The 27,437-nt window shown below is 36.3% G+C and overlaps 2 protein-coding genes across 2 annotated transcripts in view; one reads left to right on the top strand and one right to left on the bottom strand.

Moving 5' to 3' along the window:
• The window catches only part of LOC137291664 (tetratricopeptide repeat protein 39B-like), a 78,365-nt gene extending 68,128 nt beyond the window's left edge, over positions 1 to 10,237 (bottom strand). The window contains exons 1-2 of the mRNA XM_067823090.1: positions 10,197 to 10,237; positions 3,615 to 3,646 (exon numbers count right to left, since the gene is read on the bottom strand). Of these exons, the coding sequence (XP_067679191.1) occupies positions 3,615 to 3,646; positions 10,197 to 10,217 (53 nt within the window). The 5' untranslated portion in view covers positions 10,218 to 10,237. The remainder of the gene's footprint in view (positions 1 to 3,614; positions 3,647 to 10,196) is intronic.
• A 1,064-nt stretch (positions 10,238 to 11,301) lies between these two features.
• On the top strand, positions 11,302 to 16,439 carry LOC137290955 (PAT complex subunit Asterix-like). The gene is made up of 4 exons (XM_067822179.1): positions 11,302 to 11,537; positions 13,006 to 13,105; positions 14,764 to 14,861; positions 15,377 to 16,439. The coding sequence occupies exons 1-4, from the start codon at positions 11,479 to 11,481 to the stop codon at positions 15,441 to 15,443; spliced, it is 324 nt and encodes a 107-aa protein (XP_067678280.1). The 5' UTR covers positions 11,302 to 11,478; the 3' UTR covers positions 15,444 to 16,439.
• Positions 16,440 to 27,437: the final 10,998 nt, after the last annotated feature.

The following is a 27,437-nucleotide window of genomic DNA, read 5'->3' as shown; positions in this document are numbered from 1 at the left end:
TGGAAGCTACATCAATTTCTTGATTCTTGAAGAATGGTTGGAAGCAGTTTGTCACATAACTTTGCATTGGTGGATAAATATTATTTATTTGATACAGTAATTGTAGTGCCCACCGCCAGTGGGCCTGAGATGAGTAAACCAAACATCAAAATTAAAAACTAATTCTCTTACCAAAAAGCACTACACTGTGCAGAGGAGTGAGTGAGAGGGAGCGCGTTTTACGCCATTTTTAGCAATATTCCAGTAATGTCATGGGCGGTGGGGACATCAGAAAGGGGCTTCACACATTCTACCCATGAGGAGCATCGAGCACAGATCATCAGTGTGATGAGCGAATGCCTTAACCACTTGGCTATGTTGCATCCCCCCTGCTCAGATTAAATACAAAATACAATGACAATAGCCCTATTTGACCGTAATGCTTCAGTCCGAAATAACTGGAACTAAAGACTGAATGAATATGTAAATATGTCAACAGTAAACATTTTATTCAAACAGGACATGCTGCTAACTTTGACGACTAGTTTTTGAAAAGATTAATTTCACAGACTGGTAGAGTCTGAAAAAGCACATGACTGTATAATGATCATGGGTCATTAGATCTCCAGGGCCCCATTCCTAAAAGTGATCACTGAGCTACGACACTCGTAAGTCTATGTTAAACTTAAAGTATGGGAGTTACGACTATCATAACGCTACGATTGCTTTCAGGAATGGGGCCCTAGTCTTTAAATCAATCTACAGCTAGTCAAAGAACAAAAAGATGGTCTTTCACAAACATATATAATCTTTGCAACCCTCATGAAAACGTACTTCAGTTTGTATTTAGCTTCCACTGTTCCATTTGCAACAAGCATGATGATATGCTAACTGACTGATACTTGACTGGAGTTTGAATTTCAAACTGTATATCTGTTATATCACAAAATGTCAGCGACAGGAACGCCACAAGTAACGCAGTTCAGTCATCTGCCACTTTGGAGAAACAGGTGAGATAAGGTATGATGATGACAACCTGGAAACAACATCGGGACAAACATGGATTTGAACTGACTGTTGTTGGTTTCCATCACACCCAAGTAACACAATTCTGCACTGAGCCACCTGTTGCACTAGACATCATTAAACTAGTCCCTGAAGTGAACATATTTTACAGAAAACGGTTCATGGCAAAGAAACTAAAAAAAATAATATAACGAAAAAGAGCCCTGAACATGCTGAAAATTTCTTCATTTTCCTGAAGGTGCAGAAATCTAGACTTGCCACATAATCTAAACTTGCCTGGGCTTTCTTGGATATATTTGCTTCAGGGTCTGTATGACAGACTACTGTGGCACCAACTTGAATATCCTTGTGCCACAAACATGATCACAAGTTCACTAAAGATAACTGGATTCGTGTAGAAGTATCTAAGCCCTCATAACATTTTGGACACCATTCCACTATGATAATTTGTATGATATGAATTTCCAGAAAGTCACAACAAGGTTTAACAGATACAACATGCCCGGTGGAGACATGGATGCAGGTGGTGTATGTGTATACAGTTGGCTACATCTTTAGGTAAACTGATGTCTTTCTGTGTCAGCTGGTGTTTCATGTGTTGGTGTTATTCAAAATGATTAGCCATGTTGACATCAAGTTTCTGTTTGACTGAATAAACAGAATATGTATTGGTGTTAGCAATTATTCAGCTGTAATATGACAATATTTCCATGTTGTAGCCTGAGTGAGTAGATTTAACATCCGTTGTTCTTAGTAATATTACAGCAATACAGCAATAATCCGAAAATCACGTTAATCCAACCAAATATTAGGAATTACCCTCGCTAATCCGACATTCTTGCATTCTGCCTCCGGCATACCAATCTGGCAAGTGATTATTGTAAATACATTGTAAAAACATTCGGTGATCTGACAATCAACACAGCTTGTCAGATAATCCAACCGTAAACAAACAATCACACATGGGTGGTAATTAACGTGTGTCTTACGGGCTGCTTGACAATGTTGTCAGTGAACATCACATTTGTTATTTACAAACACAACATAATAAAATGAGACGATTTAATCGTTCCCGTAAATGAACTGATTGAATATTTCAAAGATCTACAAGGAATGCTTGACAAGCTCTACCCAGATGCACATGCACCTGTCAGCGAATTCATGGAATATGATGCAAATCTGCCAAGTGAGGAAGCCTGAACGGAAGATGATATCATCAAGATTGTCTGACCTACTGCAGATGAAGAAATAAGCCATGCTATCTGAGGTCAAAACATCATTGAACACATTGCAAACACTTCTGACACAGCACTTGGATGTGATTGATGTTAGTGACCTCGACTTCCTTGAAACTTTGAAAACTAAATTGCTGAAGACCTCCGAAAAAAACAGAACAACAAAAAACCATCAAAGTCTTTTTCTAAAAGTTATAAATTATTGTTCACCAGATATCCACATGCTAGTGTAGAAGCAGTTGTAAGAAAATAGTAACACATTCAACATGCGGGTAAAAATGGCTGCTGATGTGTGGAAACAAACGTGAGTTCTGTGCCAATGCAGTTATGACATTCATGTGCATGTAGATATGAACCTGACTGATTATATGATTTTATATGTATGTTATGCCATCTATGAATGCTAATAAATGATAACAAGAATGTTTTGTTGTTATTTTTTTATTACTGTGAATATTTTTAGATATGATGAAGATAACTGAGATGTAGTGTTTCAGATACATATGCAACATGCATAAGTAAACATTGATATTTTTACACAAATACATTAATCCGGCACATCCTTCATCTGACATATTTTTCTGTAACCACAAGTGTCGGATAAACGAGAACTGGCTGTATTACTATTACTATGGCAAAGAACACAAGAACTAGTACAACACATTATACATATGCTTTTTTCACCTGGGCACCCCACCAACATGGCCTGGGTAACAAGACATGACACTGTGTACCTATCTACTAGGCCAACGAGTAACAAGCCATGACACTTTGCACCTATCTACCAGGACACAGGGTAACAAGTCATGACACTTTGCACCTATCTACCAGGACACAGGGTAACAAGTCATGACACTTTGCACCTATCTACCAGGACACAGGGTAACAAGTCATGACACTGTGTACCTATCTACCAGGACACTGGGTAACAACCCATGACACTGTGTACACTGTGTACCAATGTATTAGGACATGGGGCAATAAGCCATGACATTCTGTACCTGTATACCAGGAGACTGGGTAACAATCCATAACACTGTGTACCTATCTACTAGGACACTGGGTAACAGGCCATGATACTGTGTACCTATATACTAGGACATAGGGTAACAGGCCATGATACTGTGTACCTATCTACTAGGACATATGGTAACAGGCCATGATACTGTATACCAATATAATAGGACACTGGGTAACAAGCCAACTTAAGTAATGTTAAGCTGAAAGTGAGCTGGCATGGCAAGCGAGTGAATCAGATTTTAGGGAGTATCAAGCAGTATTTCTGGCCTAATGCAAAAGTTAATGGTCAACACAAAAGGCAACCATTTGAGTATCTATACTGCATTTACTCTTAGCTAATATTCTGGTACTTACAGGATGAAATTGTCTGTAGCATCTTCAAATGCCTGAAACAAACAGAAAAGAATTTAATATCTACACAAATAGTTGTCATACTAATCAATCAAATTCGTGAGACAGTCTCATATGCAAGATGGATGCACCACATGGTATTCACAGTCAATCATAAACCAAAACATAATAACATAATAAACAATGATGGTAATAATAAATATGATGATCAAATTAACTATTTGTTTTTATTTGATATTCTTGTGACTAAATGGGAACTGGTTAACAGGCCATGACACTGTGTCCCTATATACTAGGACAAAGGGCAATAAGCCATGAGAACTCTGTGACTAAATTAGTCTCTGATGATTATCACTGTACTGCGATGTGTGAAACAAAATGTGATGTGATGTGATGTATTATAATTATGATTTCAGCTAGAGTTGTATACTCCCCAGGGAGTTGAGATTGAAATACAGTGTGCTGTTGAGATTGACATCGAGTGTTCGAGGGAAAAATACCAGCACCTTGAGCATGCACTAGTGTGTGGATATGTGTGCTATATAAATATCCTATATCTATATCTATGACCTGCACATGGCGAGTGATCCATAGTATATACAAACTGCTATGAAATACAACATCACAGTAGCTGTAAAGTAAACTAGCTGTTTAGTAAGCTAAAATTTTCATAAATTATTGATTATATTGTTATCAAAAGTATATATCATGGGTTTAGCGTCAACAAACACTTGATGAATGTAAATATTATGCTACAAAATATAACAGTAACTGGATACAAATACAATATACTTTCACTTTTTGGTTGGACACTAGATATATAAAATAATATAAATAATATCATGGGTTTAGAATCAACATAATCAAGAAAAACTTGATGTATGTAAATTGTATGTCACCAAAAATGACACTACCTGGTCAAATATACTCTTATTTCAAATTTTCAGATCAAAAAGTAGACAGAAAACTTGACAAGTGATGTCCCAGAGTTTGCAACAGTTTTAATAATGATCGTGTTTCTTCATCAACATCAAAGATTCATTTCATAGATGGGCCTACGGTTGAATCTAACAATTTACATGGCTTTCTCTGCCTTCTATTTGTAAACATATTTTGACTTTTTACTTATCTGAGTGAGTGAATTTAGTTTTATGCCTCACTCAACACTATTCCAGCTCCATGGCAGCAGTCTATAAATAATGTGTCTGGACCAGAAAATCCAGTGAACAACAGCTTGAACATTGATCTGTGCAAGTGGGAACCGATGACATGTGTAAGCCAAGCCAGAGAGTCGTGTTAGTCACCTCTTACAAGAAGTATTGGTTACTGAAGATCAATTCTAGCTCGGATCTTCACGGGTTTTGATTTATCTGTTATGAAAAGTTAGACCAATATTCTGTAACATCAGCAAAAGTTAGTCTTTCAAACAATGTCAATGTTTCAAAATCTTCATCTTTACATCAACTGAAGCAATCACATATTATCATTTTCCACATTTGGCCAAAGTGTCCACGCTAACATAACATAAATACCAATATGCAATAGTTATGGAATAAAATAGTAATTACACAAATGGTATCATATTATTGAACTAAAGCATCTTATGTCTGCATTGTCAGTTAAGACATTTTTCATAGTATATGGTCTTAGGACAACCTTAGCTTCATTTCCCTTGCACACATCACTGTTGCGCTTTTATGTTCAGAGTGAGTCGGGGCGGTTGGGTAGCATAGAGGTTAAAGCGATGGCTCGTCACTCATAATACCCAGGTTTGAATCCCCACATGGGCACAATTTGTGGGTAGCCTAGTGGTTAAAGCAATGGCTCGTCACTCCTAATACCCGGGTTTGAATCCCCACATGGGTACAATGTGAGGGCAGCCTAGTGGTTAAAGCGTTGGCTCGTCACTCCTAATACCTGGGTTTGAATCCCCACTTGGGTACAATGTGTGAAGCCCATTTCTGGTGTTCCCCGTTGTGATGTTGCTGTAAAACCAAACACAGTCATTCACTCCTCAAGCACAACCATGATCATGTGGTTAAATCAGGAGATTTGGTTTTATCAACTGCTGTGTCATAAGCATTCCAGCAATACCCACGAATAACATTCTGAAACTAGAAGAAAGCCTGATCTGATGACGGTTCTTTACATTTATCACTTTGAATATTCCTCACGCATGGGAATGGTGATGCCAACCTCGGAAACATAAGGGCAACTGGGATCATAGATCATACATGATCATACTTGTAACCAGATCTTAAGTGTGTAACATCATTTGCTAATCATGCACATCTTTACGCTCCTCTGGACAATACACCACTTATCAATCAAACAAATCTGTGTGATCCTTAGGGTTAGACACTGTTTGCCGATCAAAGACACCTGCATAATCCAAAGAGTAAGACATCACATGCATGCCAAACAGACATGTATGATACTTGCGGAAAGACATCACTTGCCAGTGAAACACCTCCCTATCAGGCATACAAAGATAACTTTCCCACTGTGCAGAAAAACACTGAACAGTCCACATTAATCATGGAAATAGCAACATAAACATAATACCTTGCATTTTATATAACTGTGTTATAATTATTTTTTTTTTTTTTTTGTTGCATGTGACCTTTAGCTATTACAATGAACGGGGGAATTATTACTTGGTTGCCTAAATCAAATAGAGACAGGAAATTTCTAAGGAACTGGCGACCTGTTTCATTACTAAACTCTCCTTACAAAATAATAAGTACTTTTTACAGCCAACAGTATCAAATCAACATTAGATACAATTGTACATGAGAATCAAACAGGTTTTATACCTTGGAGATGTATGAGTGAAAGTATAAGTCATGTTGTCTTTGAAACAAGAAGGTCAAATAAGTAATTGAAACACTGAATAAATTTTATCATATGTCAGGACTTAAAATGAATATAAACAGGACAAAAGCTATCTGAATAGGCTCAATGACAGGTAGTAATATAACTTTAGTCAATGACTTTTACCTTGACTAGCACAGTGGTGATTTTGAAATCTTAGGAATAACACTGAATGCTTCTGAACGCCTACACGCTAGTTGGCAAAGGAGAAAGCTGACTTTAATTGGGAAAATTACCGTTATCAAAACTCTGGCAATCTCTACTCTAGTGCATATTTTCTCTGCACTTCCTAACCCACCAAAAACATGCATTGATGAACTCAACAAAATAAACATGCATTGATGCACTGACTCAATAAAATAATCTATATATATATATGGAATAATAAAAATGATAACATTAAAAGGTCAAATATCACTAGACCCTACAAGGATGGGGGTCTCAGAGTGGCTGACATTTAATGTTTCTTCAATGCTTTGAAATTGTCAACATTGAAATGACACTTATAGAAAACTTCAAACAACACCTTTACAACAAATCTCTTATACTCACATGGCTCTTATGCTGTTGGTTGCCTATCTGGCAATGACAGCCTTATTGGAGACATGTTTTATCAGCTTCGAGAATATTGTATGAAAAGCACACCTTTGACAGTGATGACTTAGACCAAATCTTGGTTCAGCCACTCTGGTTAAATCATTTCTATAAATCCTCAAACATGATAAAAAATTGGTTTGATTGCAGTAAAAATAATGTCAGAGATATTCGTAATGAAAATGGTCTTTTCAGCTTTGATGAGCTAAGACAGATTTACAAAATAAGAAGAACTTTCTTAGATTATCATCATTTGTTAAAAAACATTCCAGTAAACTGGAGACAACGTTTAAGAAACACAATTCTCTGTTTAGATCATTAATAATGTATACCAAGCTATGATCTCAGATGTTAAAGGTTCAAGGGAGTTTTATGATAAATTGATTGAGAACACAATACCCCTAAAGTACTTGAGTATGGGAATACTGTCTTCCAACACGATATAAGTTGGAGAGATGTATTCAAATACTACAGGGAAATGTACACGTGATTGTAAACTGTTAGATTTCCAATACAAATATATCTACAGAACAATTTATACAAAGAAGGAACTATTGAGGATGAAGTTAGTGGATACCAATGCACAGAATCTCTGTAAAAATATCTCAGAAGAAATATCACATGTATTCTTTTACTGAGACTTAGTTCAAAACTTTAAGCTCAGTGTAGAACAATTTTTAAAAACACAACTCCAGTGTAATGTCTCTTTTAAAAACTTTACTATCATGTTTGGAGTATACTCAAACAATAAAATGCTAAATCATATTATACTTCTAGCCAAAACATTAATTTATGTTTCAAATATTAAACAACATGAGCTCTCTTTTGAGAGATTTCTTTGACTACTAAAAGATACAGTGTTCCCAGAAATTATTGAGAAAATCTTTGTTTTTTTTTCTAATGATGCTAAGATTGGAAAAAGGGCTTTCACTATGCACTAAGCATACTAAATAAGGGAGACAACTCTTGAAGGATTAGAAGGCAGCTCATTACGTCAAGAGTTATCTCCCTTGTCTGAGCAGACGGCTTCCTGTGTTGACATGGCAGAATTTACAGCAAGAGAGAAAAGAAAGCTCATTCTAGATGATTTTGAAAGGGGTGAGGCTGATGCTACAGTGTTAGCTTGTAGACATGACATTCCTCTGTCTACAGTATACAGAACTTTGAAGAATATTCAAACAGGAACCGGGATAGAGCACAAAGCAGGGGCAGGTCGGCCTAGGAAATTCAGTGTTGTGGATCGCCGAAGACTTGGGCAAATTGAAAAGTGTTGAGAACATCAGAAATGAAATGATTAGCAGAGGAAGTCCTCAGGTATGCAATGAAACAGTTAGGCAGGAATTACAGAGACTTAATTGGGTGAAAATTATTGGAATTCCCTTGCCGTTGATGAAAGATGCACAAAAGGAAAAACGTTTAAACTGGTGTCGGGCTCATGAAAATCAAGATTGGGATAATGTTTTCTTTTCGGATGAAAGTTCTGTTTGGCTTTTCCCTAATTGTGTGAAACTTTGGACCAAAGATACTGTCAAACCTATCTACCAGCGACCAAAACATAGCCCGAAGTTTCACATGTGGGGTGGCATATCGGCTCGCGGAGTGACGCCATTGTGTGTTTTCACGGGAAACTTGACAAAAGAAAGATACGTTGACATTCTAAATGGTCACCTTCTTCCGACAGCACAAACATTGTATGAAGATGATTGGGTTTTCCAGCATGATAATGACCCAAAACACACTGCGCGCTACACAAAACAGTGGTTGTCGGGCGAAAATGTTCAAGTTTTAGACTGGCCCAGTTACAGCCCAGACCTAAACCCAATTGAGAATGTGTGGGGAGTCATGAAGGACAGAATAAACCAAAAGGGACTGAGAAATATTGAAGATATGAAGGCCGAGGTGGTCCAATATTGAGATACCCTGTCACACGATTACCTACAAACTTTGATGGGTAGTGTGCCTAGGCGTATTCAGGCATGCATTGCTGAGCGAGGAGGTCTAACAAAGCACTAAAACAAGACTGAGACTGTAAAAGGATGATGTTTTAACATGTTTATGTAAGTAAAACGCCAGAAGTTAATAAACGTAATGAGTTACATGACGCAACATGATTCTCAATAATTTCTGGGAATACTATATATGTACAACCAAAAAGTGTATAGCCAGGAAAAAGTAATAATTTAGATCCCTTTATAAGGAAGTGGACAAATTTTCCCAATGTTCTACGCTGAGCACTGAGGCGCTCTTACAATATCAGTGGATATTTCAAATCTCCTCACAATATATTCACTTTTGCTAACCTTATTTCTGTAATGATATATGCTCTACAGAAACTGACACGATGTCCTATGTATCTATATACCTGTATTTCTATATACCTCAAGGATGTGATATATATTGCCTTATATGCCATAAGTAATGTATCTGAGAACTGAAATGGAATTAAAAAAAAGTTCCCTGTTACAATGCTAGCAACCACTTTTATCATGAAATCTCAAAAGAAATGATGAACGATACTTTCAAGTGGTACCTTGTCATGAATATGAGTAAAGAGAAAATGCTGCCAAATAATAGGCAAACAGTTCCAACAAAACACTGATATTACACTTTGGCATTTGTACATCAAGACAGATTGGACAATGCACATTAATTCGCATCAAATAATTTTTCATGATCGAGAAAAAACATGTGACAATCACGCTGAAAAGTGCATATTTTGCACGATGTTTGTCAAATGTACAGGGGGAGGGGCGAGCAGGGCTGTGGTTGCTTCTCTGCTGGCTCAACTTCAAGCCTTCCTCTCGAATAAAAATTTAGGAAGAACTACCATGCAATACGAATATCTTTGTATAACTGTCACAAGCAACATTACTGACATAGGTTGCGAACCATCCAAGTTGTTGCTTTTTCTCTGTGATTTTGTTTTCGATTCTCCGTTGACAACAATTGTTTCGCTGGTGACAGCCTCAGTCGATAGCTGTCAGATCACACGACTGTTGTCAGTTACAAAACAGGGTGAAAGTTGACAGACCATAGCATCCCAGGACCATCTGTGGTTTATTACAATTAAATTCGGAACAGTCAAAGCACAAATCAATCTAGATGCGTTGTACAAACCTCTTCCTCATTTTCACTCATCCCGCCTGCGTCGACTTCTTGAGCGGCCATCGCTGTCACATAGATACAAACCAAAGTCTCAAGTTATAACTATATATATTCCTGGTGTTTGTGCGCTTATCTAATGATATACTAATATCTAAGCAATTTATACTTAAGCACCCATCTTCCACGCTTGTTTTTATTTAGGTTTCAACAAGTTACAACAGACATGATTAAATATTTACTCAATGTATGTATTTGGTTGGAGAATATACAATGATTTTATCTCTAAATCAAAAGAGCTTCGCCCTAAAAGCCGGAACACACGATGGGATAATGTAAAAGTAAACTGCACAATAGGCTCCCAGATCAAATTACAAACGAATGTGGACTTGGAAATATAATTAATAAATAACATATTACAACAAGTCTGAAGTAGCAAAAATGTAAAAAGGAAACATGGAAAGTGGTGCTAATTTAGAATTGATATTAGTTTACATCAAACATCTTTTTTTGACGTTACAGTGTAGGTTAGAGTAAGGAATTATGTGACAAATGTTTTCGCACTATCCACCTGCAAATAATGTTTAATATTTCATGTTCTATAAAGCCATTTCTTTGAATTAACATTATCGATAAATTATGGCAACAGTGCTTGTTCTGTTTAAATTACAGCATTTACATGTACATAAAGACTGTATATGAATCTTGTTCGCATGTAAATATTTTCTGCGCAAAAAATTTTCAGGTACAATGTCTTATTTCAATAAGACTGGGGAGTTCCTGTATTTATATCATATTACACTTAATCCTTAATCGATCTAACTTATTCAATAATGAAAAAAAACACCCAAAATATGTATGCATCTCTTGTAGGGAGTTCACCCACAGATCTCCATAAACAAATGAACAAGTGTGAAGTGAATAAACATAAATAAGAGAGAGTCTTTTTTAAAGGAAATTAAGGTACTTTTCAAAAGATTTCACATTACGCTTCTAATCTGTAAAAAGAACTTGAATCTAGTTCAAGTTAGTTTCAACTGTATTTCGTTATTTTAGTTTACAGCACATAAAACAAGCTTTCAGGTCATGCTGCATCAATGTTCGTTTCGGGATGATCGTCCAAGTTTTGACACATTACAAATAGAGTAAGGAATAGTCCGGTTGATTGGTCCGTCCGTAAGCCGGTTTTACGTCGTGACACGACCAGGGAAAATACAGAAGGGCTTCAATGAGTGTCCGTACACTTTTCATCTAGTTTAAAGGGCCACCTGTAGTTGTTTTTAACAAAATACCAACCATGTCGACCGTAGGAACTAATAATGTCAACGACCCCAGGAGACCTAATAAGATTGTGAGGTAAATGAAACCCAGGCTCCCCGGGAACAATTTCGGGCGATGTCCATCTCAACATCTGTACGTGCGTGTGGTTCTGAAGCTAGCTAGGGCGGTCATTGCATGTTTATTGATATTCTGGTCTTGTCATGCTAACAGCAGATCTTTTCTCTTATTATTGTCATGTCCTTGGTCTGCTTTAATTTCAGTTCATAAACATCTGTTAGCAAATGAATTCCACTTTGATATATTCATTCTCTCTTGTAATGATACTAAATATCTTCTCAGTATCCCCAGGACCAGTGAAGTTAAAAATTCAAATAACACTGATAATACATGTCTTTGTTCCAATCTTTTGAATCAGATTTCCAGTACTTCAGTGTAACAAAGGGAGGATTTCCGACTGTAACCCAAATGCTTTTTAGTCATTCTACCTGTATACCTAAGAATACAGGCATGTATTTTTTTTATAAGCTGAGGTTATGGGTAGATCTTACCTTAACCGATAAGACTTCTGCCCATATCCCCCCTTAAATTTCATTCTAGCAAATCATATCACCTGAATATATATTCCTCATCACATAACAGTGAGTTTTAAAATGTTTCTTTAAATGTATCTTAACATACTAAATCACATATCCAACACATAAAAACGACATTGTGAGAATGTTATTCTCAATGTTAAAATTTAGGGGAGATGCAGGTGAAAGTCTTTCCATTAAGTTATATGTTTCACATTTGTTAATAGCTTCACCTCGGAGTTCATGCAATGATTTCTTAAAGGCAATTCTTAGGACTGTTATTATACGTGTTTAAAGTGACAATGCATCAACTAATTTATGTGATTACAATTCACACATGATGTAATTTCCATTTATTCATGCTTGATTTTCAAAGCAAATTGATGCACAGAGCTCTGAATGGCAAAACAACTGAGGTGAATGGTACAGACTGGTTTTGGCCATCATCTTATTGGAAGCCAAGTGTTTATCATGTTTATCTTTTTCGCTTATGGGGGGGTTGCAAAATACTATCTAAATACTAAGATTAGAAGCCAGTCAGATTAGAAGTCAGAGCCTAGGTAGCCTTATGATTGTGCTGCTGTTGAATGAAGCCAATCTCTCTTCTGCTCAGAGCTCCTTGCTGCCCGACATTATCATGTCTAAGATCTGAGTAGAAAGAACATTCTAAACACAGTTGGTCTTCTATGGTAAAATACATAACTTGTTATTTCTTTTGGATCATCATGATCATGTTTTCTTCCACTCTCTGACATGAGAAAGTGGCTTGAGCAACAAACTTTTTCTCCAAATGCATCAGTGTGTTAAACATAAGCTGAAAGTTTCTTGCATTGATCTATATAATTCTAATTCAGAATTTCTTTTGAATCTGTGTTGTGATTTTAACACAGTTAATCATTCATTTTGATCATTGTTGTCATCTCTTCACTGGGCTACCATTTCTTCATGTTTATTGTTTTGTCGATGGTCAGATACAAGCCTCCTGCATCAGGCACTCCATCAGAAGACCCAACACCAGACTACATGAACCTGTTGGGCATGATCTTCAGTATGTGTGGGCTCATGATGAAGGTAATGGACTAGTGACAGGCTTAGCCACAGGCAAACTGTAGTGCAAATGGGTTGCACAGCATAGAGAAAATGACCTATTTTCTTACATGTGAGCGAAGCGAGCAAAGGTTGGCAACATACTTTCCTTGCTTCAGTTCGAAAAATATTTTTCATGTCAAAATAAAATATCGCCACCATCAAAGGTATACACCCAGTGACCCATGTCTTCACTAGGTTGTGCTCTCACATTTCCAACTCCATGCTGAACAATTACTCTTGTGAAGTATGCTTTATTCAACATTTTAAGTGCAACTTGTGGTATATCATGCTGTTCATTGCCTCCATTCCCCCTTCCAGCTTCCGGTTCAACGGAGTGAAGGAGCAGAAGGGTATTATTCCATATGGAATAGTTGTCATTACCTCCCCTGCTTCATTCGCCCATTACGCCAGAAGTGTTTTTATGTAGCGTAAATATTACGAAAATGCTAACAATAGCAACGACAGATAAGACAAATAAACTTCAACAGGTTTATGATAAAATTAGGCAGTAGCTTTTCTTTTTAGTTTCTGCTTATTCTCTGTTTAACCGGAAGCTGGCAGGGGTAATTGAGGCCAAGAACGATCTGAATACCATGAGTGGCGCTTAAAATGTTGAATAAAACATATTTCATGTGAGTTTTTACTAAGCATGGGGTCGGAAATCTGAGAGCACAACCAAGTGGGGAAATGGGAGTGAACCTTTGATTGTGGCAATATTTTATTTTGACATGGAAAATATCTTGTGATCCGAAGTGAAGAAAGTATGTTTCCAACCTTTGCTTGCTTCGCACACATATAAGAAGACTTGCCATATTCTCTATGCTGTGCAACCCCATTTGCACTACAGTGTGCCTGTGGTTTAGCCTTCAGCTCATTTGACATCATAGTCAAAAGCACCCCATTATCTGCTGACAAGCAAACTCTTGCGACAAGATTGTGTGTCAGTGTGCCCTGATTGTGTTGAACATTGCTCATCCTGTCAGTCACTGATCTATCTCCTCCATGGGAATTAGTGTTTTCAAGTTGTTTTGAAATCAGATGATACTTGCTTTTTACAATTTAAGATAATAATCATGTGTTCACATTCCTTTTGAATGGTGTGTAAAGTGTGTTAAAAAACTTAAATCCATTCAGACTTCTGTTACTTGAACTTGAGTATATTCAATATATATATCATTTTCTTTTTTCTTTACTGATTTTTTAAACATTTACAATTGCATCTAGTTTCAAGTGTCATTGGGCTCCAAGGAACCTTTGCTCATTACTGGTGTAGTGACATATATGCTACATATAGACTTGACTACTTGTTGCACTTCATCTTGCATCTCGACAAGGGCTGTAGGGGAACCCAGTGGTAAAGGTGTTCTCTTGTCACATCGAAAACTCTGGTTCGATTCCCCACATGGTTACAATGTGAAGTCAATATCTGGTGTCCTCGTTTTGATATGGTCTGAAGATATCTAAAACTGGCGGGTAACACCTCACTCACCCACCCTTATCTCAACAGTAAGAGATTGCTCATTGTATCAATCACTGGTTTGTCTGGCCCATGCTTGAGTATTTGCAGGTAGCTGCTGTGTAGATGGATTATTTGCAAGTTGTGGTATTTGTAATAATGTAAGTTTTGTCATCACTTTCAGTTGAAATGGTGTGCCTGGGTTGCAGTTTATTGTTCCTTCATCAGTTTTGCCAACTCTCGGACGTCAGAAGATACAAAACAAATGTTGAGCAGTTTTATGTAAGTATCATTGTGAATATGAAATAGACATTCAGAAGATATTTAAGGGTATATTTAATATGAAATAACCTCTGTCAATGCTTTATGTTAAAACTGAAAAGAATTTACATTTCATAAATTAGATAGGCACTCTTGTTATTGAGGTATGTTTCTCACGTCAGAACATCATATACTGAGTTAATGTTGTTTGGGGTAATTTTAATCAAATAAACCATAGATTTTTGCTGTTTCTGTGGTGTGAACATTGGGGTGAACAGATAAAGCAACCATTCAGAAATGTGGCTTCTCAGTTCAGCTATAATTTGTGTCATTGGTCAAAAGTCACAGAAGCAGGCATAAGTACCATATAGCTAGAATAGTGCTGAGAGTGGCATTGAACAACAAACCAGCAACCAGTTCACCGTAATTTTCTGTTCGGAGTTGCATCCCTTAAAGTGAAACACCAACGGACAGTTTCTTCACCAAAGTTTGATAGTTAAATTAACATGGTCAGTGATGTAATGAACCCATTCCAGGTTGTCAATATCGGCAGTTGTGATGTCCTACCTCCAGAATCCCCAGCCCATGCAGCCTCCATGGTGAAGTCAGCACAAGATATCACTCCATTATCCAATGTACATTCTCATCCCAGTGTCAACATACTCTGTCATCATTACTGACCCTGTTAGTGTACAACACAAGTCCAGGATGGATACGCAAGATAAAATATTATGATACCCAGATAGAAACCAACCCACATATTTTTAACCTAGAAATTTTGTATTGTTGTCAGTGTGTGAAATGTGATTTCTATTTAAAGTTCAGTGTTGGTCATTTTCTAGGGAATGCTGACAGCTGTGTGTTATTTTGTACCAGAGGGTCATCACAGTTTAATCAACCGAAGAAATGTCCTGGTGTGATGAAATGTGCATTTAGTTTAACTTATTTTAAGGGATTTGTATACATAAACAGAGACAATTAATACTTTCATGAATCAGGTTTTGTAATTTAATGTTTTTATAATTTTGACATCCTGACTAATGTGTTTGATTTTTACTTCCAAGCAGTATGTGTGAAAGTATTTTTTCACCATATTTTCTTGTCAGTCTTTATGAATCAAGAGGTAAAATTAGGTCTGTGAATGTTTACATCAAGTTAACATAGAAATAAGATACAACCTCGTATGGACACAATCGTTTTGTAAGAATTGAGATTGATTGTTTCAGTGAAAGAAAGTACTCTTACTGTGGACATGTGTGGATGTGTCTGCCTCAGAAATACCAGTACAAATGGTCTCCTTTGGAGTCATTATCTGTGTGAAAGTCGAACATTCTTTGGTGTATCAACCAAACAAATGGGAATGTATTTCTGACATTGCCGGCTATAAATCCTGAGACAAGACATCCTGTAAAGAACTCTTCTTTTGTTTGAACTGAATTAGTCTTTTTGATTGTATATAAATTAGAATTTTGTAAAGGAATATTTTGTCAACAGTTCATGAGAAGGAAATAAAGGTTTTATGTCAAGAATTTTGAGTGATGTTTATGATGAGAATTGTTTATGAAGTGGGGATATTACCATCAGTCACATCCTCAATATCTCCAAGGAAAACATTCTGATAAATCTCCACTATACCCTGGATGCATCTACGGCTAAGCCCGATGAATTTATTACCTGCCTTGGCTGGCTTCTTATCCAATCAGGTGTATACGCTGGGAAGTTGAGCAAACCAATCACAGCTCACTTTTGCTTTTTAAATGATCGAACTGATTAAACTTGGCAACACGAACCATGCACAGGTTCTCTGAAAGGGGCAGAAGGAGTTCTTGCATATGTTTTTTAAAATGTGTCTATGATTTCCCCTAAAATCTGAGATACCTTTGTAGTTGCAGCCACTATCTTTATTGACACTGACAAGTTCAGTTGTGACAGCGCCTTAGCTGATTGGCTACTGTGAGAATGTGGAACCACCGAAGAGAGGTAATAAGATGTTTGGACTGAGCCGTAGATGCACCCAGGGTATAGTGATTCATTGGACCGTATACTCTGGAGATATTAAGGATGCATCATTCAGTGCTTTTTAGGATTAAGGTTTCACTCAAATAAGGTACCATAATATTTGTGGTAGACAGTTACACAATCATAGTGGCATTTGTATGTACATAAAGCCTTGTTCACAAATGCGTTGAAAATGAGTCTTTTTGGCTGGGCAACATGACACCTGAAAGTTTCTTCCACTTCCTCATTGAAGCACATGCAACATATGTGGTCTCACTTTAGGCAAGTGTGTTTGTTCAAAATTGCCTCTGTCCACCCAGCAGTGAATGGGTACCTGGTGGGATAAGATGGTCATTTGACTGTTCACTTTCTACCACTACCACCACACAGGCAACTTGGGTGAATCAGGGTCAAAATATCTGTGCTTTGTGCAAGCAACACTGAGCATCTTTTAGGTGGATATTAGGTGCTCCACAAATGTATTATACAAATTTATTATTTGCCCAAATCCAATGATTGTGAGTTTCATCAAAACGGTGAAAAGACCTGTTTCAACATCATTGTCATTTATATTTCTAAGAACTATACCCAGAGGTGTTCCAACAACTGACAAAAAGGATTAATAACCAGTAACAAATTTTGTGGTGGTACAACACGCTTGAGTGAGGTAAACTATCCATGAAATTTGATAAATATTCACGATTTTACATGCACTCAACATCGTAAAGCTATGTGGGTTGTATTCATAGTTTCGTATTCATCACTATAGTAAATATTAACATAACCTGTCTATGAATATATTTTGCATGTATTGGGAACATAATGAGATATGGTGATAAATACTGTATAAATATACAGAATAATTACATTAAATTAACATCAGTTAGAAAAAACCTGGGGAAACCTTTAATACTGGTGATGACATAAAAATGTACATATTTTGATCATAATCGTTCCGATTCCGAACACTATTTACAACCATTGCTATAAGTCATGCATTATGACTATAAATGCATACTAAACATCTTTAGAATTTTCAACAGGTGTCCCATTCTGTTGGGCTGTACTTTCGTCAAACCTCGGTAATGATTAGAAAAAAAGGCATCAACAAACCCATGAGGATTAGAGAAATATCCAGACGCCAATTCCACGAAAGACGTATGAAGATCAGGTTGAGAATAGGTCTTCATATTTATCTGCAGGTGCAAAGATTGATGCTCATAATGGCAAACGAACACACATATCATGATTATTTACTAACAGACCAGCGTCGTTTAGCTGGAATACTTTTCGTGCTGGGTCAAGAAACAACCCAACAATATCAGAATTATTTCAAATTTTATTTGATATGTGCAAGTCGGACATGAACTCCGGCCATGCACGAAGACATGTATGTTTCACACAGTACACACACAGGTCAGATAAGCACACCAATATTTGGCCATCGCCAGACGTATACACACAGTGGTTAAGCTCTGTACACAGGGTCAAAACATAACTGCAGACATTGTGGTATATCTCAAACAATATGTGTAGACTATGGCTCTCAAATAACTTCACATATAATTCCTATCAAATAATACGGACAGGACAACACATTTAATACATGATTTACTTCACTATCTGTGACATTAACCGAATACAGTGTAATTCTGGCTTATGCTTACAATACCATGATGAACATAATTATCTGAACCAATCTGCAAAAAAAGTCATTTGATGGGAAAACACTCCATTCAACCTTTGTTAAAGACATCCCTTAGAATTTTATTGACATTAGCCAACCCTATATATTGACAATCATTTGATTCCATGACAACCGTGCCGTCAAACTTTGATACATACCATAGTCATATTGTCTTTCTAAGTATTCTCATGGAAACGAATAAGGGAACACATGAAAGTACAAGTGTCCCTTTATTCAAGAATTTCACACATAGTGCAATAGATTTCTTGTAAAGAAACCAGAAAAAGAATAAAGGAACACTTAAGCTTGTACTTTCACGAGGTTCCTTATTTGTTTCAATGAGTATATCATGAATATAACATCTTGAGTAAAATTTGAATGTGAGAAGTAATTATTTATCCGATTAGTCAGGAATGAATGAGTGAGTTTGGTTTAACGCTGCTTTGAACAGCATTCCAGGTGGACCCAAAGTGGATCCCAGGTGTGTCCCAGCAAGTCAGCAATTAGGTGTAAAACATTTACCACTTGGCCGAATCAATGATCACCGGTATGATGCAAACGCCCCTTAAGAACATCTGGGCAAACCCACAATCGGACCGACAATCACAGGTTTCTGGCTTGCACATGGGATGCAACTCTGGACAACAAATTATGGTGAATTGGTTGGTTGGTTGGTTTGTTGTTTAATGCCTCACTAAGCAATATTTCAGCTACATGGCAGCTGTCTGTAAATAATCAAATTTGAACCAGACAACCTAATGATCAACAGCATGACCATTGATTTACGAAATTTGGATACAGTGATGTATGTCAAACAAGTCAGTGAGCCTGACCACCCAATCATTTTAGATGCCTCGTACGACAAGCAAGGGTTGCTGAATTCTAACCAGGATCTTCATGGGTTACAGTGATTTATACCGCTGTTATAACAAGTCTAAACATACCTGTACCAACATTTATGTGAGAAAGATTTTCCACCAAATCTACTTAAGACACCAGGGAACCGGTAGTCTAAGGTTGCAGTTTGCTGAGTTATGTCCTTTCTTGGACCAGGATCTGCTAATCATGGATTCTTTCTCAATTTCAAAGTGACAATTCATGATCTAACTGAAACTCTGCTCAAAGCATCAGCAAACCCAGTTCACTGTGTAAACAAAGATACCAGTACTTCAGTGAAGTAGTTCTGATTGAAAGCATCTCTGAGACATTTTAAACTACTTTAAGAAACTTAATCTTCACTTAGATAATTAATCATTGGCTTCAGTGTGAGCTTATTCTTGTGGTATAGTATTATTTTCCTATGTCTTACACAGAGGAGCACTGACAGGGGCATCATGCAGAAGACATTGATCAAACACCACCACTGTAATAACCACACTTGTTCATAATGGACAGATTCTTCAGCATATTGTTTGTGTTAAACATCAGGAAGATTAAGACAAGATACCATCCCAAATCATATGGCGACCTCTGAATTTAAAAAATGGACTTTTTAGGTCGTTTCGTGTCTATGTATTCAAATATGTACCACAAAAAAGAAAAGGTATAAATGATAAATTTTCATTTTCATATTCACATGCTTGGATATATTGACAATTTTGACATACACATATTTGATTACTTTTATAATTTTGAGTTAGTGTGTAAAAAATATATATTTGGCATATAATCAATATATTATTTGCAAATTTTATAAACATACATCAGGAATTATCACAATTCTGTCATTCTTCAATCATATCTGGCACTGATTCTACTAGTTTGTCACATTTCCAACAATTGCATGACTGATGCATGTTGCCATACAACTAATCACAATAAGACACTATTAATTCTGCAACTACTCACAGAGACAAGTCCAAGATATCAACACAATTGACTAACCTCACTATATACAGCAACAGGGTGGGGCATCTATACAGCATTTAACTATATACAGTGGGAATGTAGAATCTAGAGTACAAACATCAGTGACAGTCTGATCCATTAACAACAAGAAACTACATGTATAAACAGTTTTGCAGCTAATATTATACACTGGCATTGAGAACAAACACATACTACTTGCATGAACAGTTTAGCAGTTGACATAATACATCAGGATTGATATACAAATTCATTCAATGTAAATCCTAAACATGAATAATGGATACATCTTGTCAACAGAACAGGCACAAACACGGTGCAATGCAGCCTTTACAAAGCTTCTACTTTACTTAAGTGATCCTTTTAACAAATCCCCTTATATAAGGACAACCCATCTCAAAACTAAGTCCCATTTTCGTATCTGGTAAAGTAAACTCCTGTAAAAGGATCTCTTTAGAAATCTAGTTGAACCTACCTGTCAAAAAATATCACATTTGGCATGCCTCATAAATTTGGATTGGCTCAGTTACATCTGTGCAATCGATTTCATTGGCTATGAAGAAGTGTCAAAATTTATCTAAGAAAAATTTATGCTCAGTCTAAGTAATCTTAGTCTCAGTATTTTTCATTACACTCCACCAATGAGTCTAACAAAACCTTATGTGAGGTCGCGTCAGGTAACCTTTGAGATTGACCAATCAGAACACAGCTTACCGAATTGCGAAAGTGGACATTAGCACATACCTTTTGAACTTTTTATCTCGAAAAGGTTCGTACCCGAACGATTCCGAATGGTATTTAGCTTACGCTCGCTTCCGGGTGATGCACACGGCTTATGTACAACCATGACAACGGTGAGTAAACAGTCGCTGAAAATGGTGTTTGGGGCAATATTCAAGGATGTCATCTTGCGGAAATATTAGCTAATGGTAACCATGTCAACAGAAACCCCAAAGCATATATACTGCAGATCAAATAATTGTGTTATATGCAGATTTTTGTTTGTGGAGAGTTCTGTGTCAGTTTTGAATATTTCTGATCCCTAAATAACAGCCGTTGTCTGATTGGTTAAATCTATTTAACCGTCTTGCATTTGATTGGATGGTCATTGGTCGCTCAAAGGTTACCTGACGCGACCTTCTACTAGGTTTTGTTAGACTCAGTGGTGGAGTGTAACGAAATACACTGAGACTAAGTTTACTTAGACTGAATTTATGCTTTTGGTAAGTGTGTTAAAAAAAGACACTTAATGAGGAAATTGTGATAAAAACATTCAGTATGCCCACTGTATTACTATGTTTTAAATAATCAATACAAGTTCTCTGGCATTATGATAGAACATGAGTTCCTGAACCAAGTTCTTCAAAGTGATCTTGGTGTTGCAAGCAACATGAGCTAATGCCAAGGCATGGATTTACGTTAAAATAAAAAATACGTTAAAACAAAAAATACACATTGGTAGTAGATCTAAGTAGATCAAAGGTCGCTTGTGGAACTGGCCCTGGAGACAAGAGGTAATCCATATTTATCCTACGCTACTAAAATTAAAAAAATAAAAAAATTAGTGGTTATCTGTCAGCACAGCCTACAAACAAAACAAACATTATTGCATGTTACTTGAAGCACAGCTGTGCAGGCAACACATAGTGATATTATCTTACACTAATATAATACATGGGTTCATGATATAACATATTGGTGGAGCTCGGCCCCAGCTGAGGTGCTGTGTATTTACAAGGCATCATAAGTTAACAAAAATATACACAAATACAAACATATGAGGCAAGTAGGGATTAACTTAACAAAAACACATAAAGATAGATTACAGAAACAAAATCAACAAATAAACTGACAGCTGAAAGAATAAGTTACTTCAATAATACTGAGAAAAAAATAAACAGGCTATAAGTACTCACAAAATAAATGAAATTGTTATCCGTAAAGATTGTTGTGAAGAGGACATGACACATCAAAAGATTAAGAATGGTCTTACAACAAAAATGACTTGGTTAAAGTTGACATTTTGCCCTTTTCATGCTAGGTCATGACCATATTTGGCACATACAAAATTATTTAAGTAATTTCTGTCAAGGTGCTGTTTGAATAAGATACAATGACGTCATGAAACTAATTACGTTTTGTTTCAGGCCACTTCTTACCTCTCCACTGCAACTAGTAATATTCCAGCAATATGATAGTGGGGACACCAGTAATGGCTTCATACACTGTACCCATGTGGAGATTTCAACCTGACAAGTGACTGCTTCAACCAATCAGCTATCCCACCCTTTCACCCCTATCATTAAGAAAACCCCTGATACTTTCATACAATCAGAAAGATGTTGCTATCCCCAAAGCAGCCTTCACACTGCAAACTAACGTTGTCAAACTCGAGTTTTCAGAGTGTGAACATACCAACAACTCGGAATCAATACCAGTTTCAGTGTTGTCACATTGTTGTTGGGAAAAAGGATCTCGCTCTATTCTCATGAACCTTTCCATCAAACTTTTGGTGCTGTCAACCTCAAGTTTGACGAGTGAAGTGATGTCAAACTCATTTTGTTCAGAAACAATCAATCTCAGTCAACAAAACTGTCATGTGACTGCACTGATAGAGGCATGGTGCTCAAATGACAACAAGTTTGACAACATGTGCTTGACATGTGAAAACACAAGTTTGATAAACTTTACCAACATGGGTTGTCAATTTGCCGTGTGAAGGCTGCTTAATAATCATCATGAGTTTAATTCTTCACACTTGTAAATTATAATCTAAAATTTGATATGTGAAATCAGAGCATGTAAGCAGATTTCTCAGTGCAATCTCTGCATATACACATACAACTACTGACATATTAACTAAACATTTAGCTGAACCCACTGGTCAATGGGGAGACAACCCTGATGTTAGCACAATTACAAAATGTCTTTGGGTCTTGGTGGCATCCTTGAGACTGTAGCATAAGGCAATCTCTGGGCTTAAGGTCTGTTTTTAATATCATATAATTGTTTGTGAAACTTCCAGAGTAAAAACTTAATTTATATTATCCTATTGTTTAGAATAAAACAACATTACGCAAGTGATGGTGGAAAGGTTTATAATCTGGATTTTGTACCTATGCACAAAAATATTCCCAAGTAAGATTCAGGTCACCATATACTTCACTGATTTGTGTAAACCATACTCCACCATCACACATGAATACACACAGCAGTGGTGGTGTCATTATTCTAAGTTAATGAAGGCATGGCTGGTGAGAGAATGGAGCCAACAAGTGCCTCCAGAAATGAGAGCTCAGAAACATTTTTTGTGTGACAACATCTGCCATACCCTTGCAAATATGCCCTATGTCATATGATGGTGAGCTCCACACAAGGTCCTTGTAAAAAGCACTACAACACACCATTGCTGTTGTCAGTATCACAGAACAATGGAGGAACAGTGTTGGCATGGAAACCTTGGGAAAGAAATCTGGTCTTTCCTGCCAGTTTTTGCCAGACAGAGTTGGGGAATCATTGCATTTATAGCCCCAAAAAACAATGGTTATAACAAACTCAAAAAGACAACCAATTTTTGTTCACAATAACCATTGTCTATTACACATATTTTTACTAAAACATAGAGGCAGTGGCTGGGACAACCAAAGAAAACCTAGTTCATTACATCTATGAGTTTGTCACAAGCATGTACGTTATACACATACCAATAGATCATTGTAACTCACCTTAAAATTCACAATTCATATTGCTATTAGACATTTTGGTACTATTTGTTTTTGATTAAAATAAATAACAGATTATTTTATGAACATATAATATTAACATCAAATATCTTGACCGTCTTCAGATGACTACTAAGTTATGTCATTGGAACAATCGGAAGTGTTACTAAACCAGGAAGTACTGCCTGAGTATCTATGTCAAGTTTAAATTATCATCTGTCCTTTCAAAAGTCAATGTAACTATGAGACTTGTCCATACGACAACCTCAAGCAATTTTCCCTTCCGGTACAAATGTCCAGTTCATTCTACCTAAAGACAATTTTGGTTATAATTTTAAAGTAAGCAGACTGTGCATAGAAAATCACCCCTTAAAATGTATTGACCAAAGAGATGCCATTTTGATAAGATATTCTGATATGTTTCACTGCACAAAAATATGATCGCATGAATGGGCACTTACCATATATGGCAACAAAATCATTTGTAAGCAGCAGTACATCACAATGGTAATTATATTTTTGTTCTCAAGTTGAAATATTTCATTTTGATAGTAGTTCAATATCTGCTAAGATGCACTGCTCGTAACAGTACGTATTCCAAATGTTTATCTCGGGAACATCATAGCATTAGAATAAATTGACAAAGCTGAAATGTTTTTCAGTGGAAGCACATAAGGTATAAAAGTTGCCATTTTTTAAATGAACAAGTGTTGATTTCACTTGGATCAAAATGATCAAGAGAAAATATAAAGTTAAAAAATAATTTGATGTGGCCTTCATTGAGACATTTACCATACAGCTTACTGAAGCAATAATGTACACTGATTCACAATATCATAGTGGGGACACCAGTAATGGGCTTCATACACTATACCCATGTGGAGATTTCAACCTGACAAGTGAATGCTTCGGAAAAAAAAGGCTATCCCATCCCTTTCACCCCTATCATTAAGAAAACCCCTGACACTTTCATACAATCAGAAAGATGTTGTTATCCCCAAAGCGATGCACTAGGGTCTGTTATAATTAGCAGAGCAGTGTAACACATACATGCATTACTGTGCCTAAGTTTACACAGACTGCACGTGCTGTGGAGTTATTGTTGGACCTTCACACAAACAGTACTTCAAACGACTTTTAAAATAAAAAAGTATATAATCTGATTCCAATAAGAATGCTGTAATCTGAAACAATGATACCTACAGAGATTTAACAGCAGTACCAGTGAAGCCAATATAGGGTGTGACCCTGCTTTCTCGACCCTTAGCTACGCTTCAATATATCTAATCAGACAGAAGTCCATTCTTCTTAAGTATAACCCCTACTGCTCTTTACAAGTTCACTAAATGATTATGAAGTATATATTAGCATAATGAAATTGTAAACCGATTTTACTGTCCTGCTCTACAACTAAATCCACTATTCAGCTTTGTCAACCCCTTACCACCCTTTGATTCAGATAAATAAACACAACCCCTACCAAAATAATATCTGACCATAAACAAAAAGAGATTGACAAAAAAGTTAGCAAGTTACGCTTTGTGCATAACAACAGAACTATAACACTGTCTTAACCATGCACATCAAAAAGATAATAATTTGAAATGTACAAATGTTTATATTCTGGAGAGCAACTGCTGTCGTGAATCAATACTGTAACCCTTTTCAAGTGATTTTTGCAGTCATTTATACAATCCAGCTGTATTCTAGATGGGCCATAAATACACATTTCCAGACAGTCTTTTTTATACATTGTATTTGGCACACAAAACATAGTACTGAATAAAACAATTGTTTCAAATACAAAAGTAATCACTTTATAGTGATATATACTACAAATGTACACATACCACTACTGAAGCAATGGTTTTCCTCCTTTAAGAGGCTTTTACAACTCCAATACATCATGTCCTGTGTTCTTTTCATCCTTAAAGTTGCATACAAGCTGGGAAAGTTCAAGAAAGATTACTTATATCCAACCATGCGTGCAGGGGACATAATCCAGTGTTAAAGAAATACAATGTATGTATGCATTATGTTCTGAAACTAAGATGAAAGATATAATATATCATCCAGAATACAGGGATGTTGTGATACATAAGTTTCATGAATCAATACGGATTATGATATTCATTTCACAGTTCGATACTTATTACGATACCTATTTTAAATTTAGTTACATTTTCAACATTAATAGTTCATATTTTATAACTGTCCTTGAAAAGATTACCATTTTCATAAGAATCACTGAATTACCTTTTCATGGCACCTCTCCTTAGAATCACAAATACCATTAAAAATTAAGTTTGAAGTAGTTTGAAAAACTGCCAATTTGAATGTGATAATTTGTCTATTTAAATGGCCAAATTAAACAAAAACTTCTAAAAGTTGTCAGCCCAGACCAAAGTTTACAGGTTACAGGATGTCAGACAGGCCTTGTTTCATACACCATTAAATCCATGCCATCAATATCACTGTGGGTACTGATTTTTTTTATTTCATTTAATTCGTACATAATGAAATATCAACAAAATATATGCCATACAGTTATTTCTAAGCAAGTGTATAACATGTAATGATGTGCATTACTTTTCAGCATTAAAGTATTCAATACCTTATATTACTAGCAATAGTTACTCTCTACCTGGTAAATAGAACAAAATATAGTGCAGGTGCAATAATATCAAAAATTACTGGCAGTTATGAAACACCAAATACCTAGAAACACCTTGCCAAACTGTGATGCTCATATTTTAAAACAACACAAACTACTAACTTCCTACTTTGTGTTCGTGTCAAGCATAGTCTATTTTATCTACCAGTAACAAACATTCATGCACCTACATATGCCATTGTTTACTTGAAAATGATATCAACAAACCAAGCAGTGAATGCTCTTATCTTTTGAACTGTGTCTTTCAAAATACATTACATTTTACAAGAGGCCCCCAATCTTCAGTATGATATACAGTTCATTATGCTCATAGCACAAATCTAGTATACTGTCATCTTGATAAGTATCAAAGTGTATGTATCTCTTGTATCCCCCTGCATACATTAAGTATTACAACTATCACTATGACAATAGTCCCAACACCAACCCACTAAAGGATTTTCAACCATGGGTATTCCAGAACTACTTATTACCTGTCAAACAGAACATCCACTTCCTAAACAAAAAATGCAACAGGTGCAATAATATCAGAAATAACTGGCAGTTATGAAACTTAAAAAGTAGTTTGTGACAAACAGAACCATTCTACGAATATTTTAACATTCACACTTTAAAACAATACAACCTGTGAACATCTTACTTGTATTCAC

This window comes from Haliotis asinina, chromosome 7, assembly GCF_037392515.1.
Source record: "Haliotis asinina isolate JCU_RB_2024 chromosome 7, JCU_Hal_asi_v2, whole genome shotgun sequence".
NCBI classification, from domain to species: domain Eukaryota; kingdom Metazoa; phylum Mollusca; class Gastropoda; order Lepetellida; family Haliotidae; genus Haliotis; species Haliotis asinina.
This window is presented reverse-complemented; position numbering and strand designations above follow the sequence as displayed.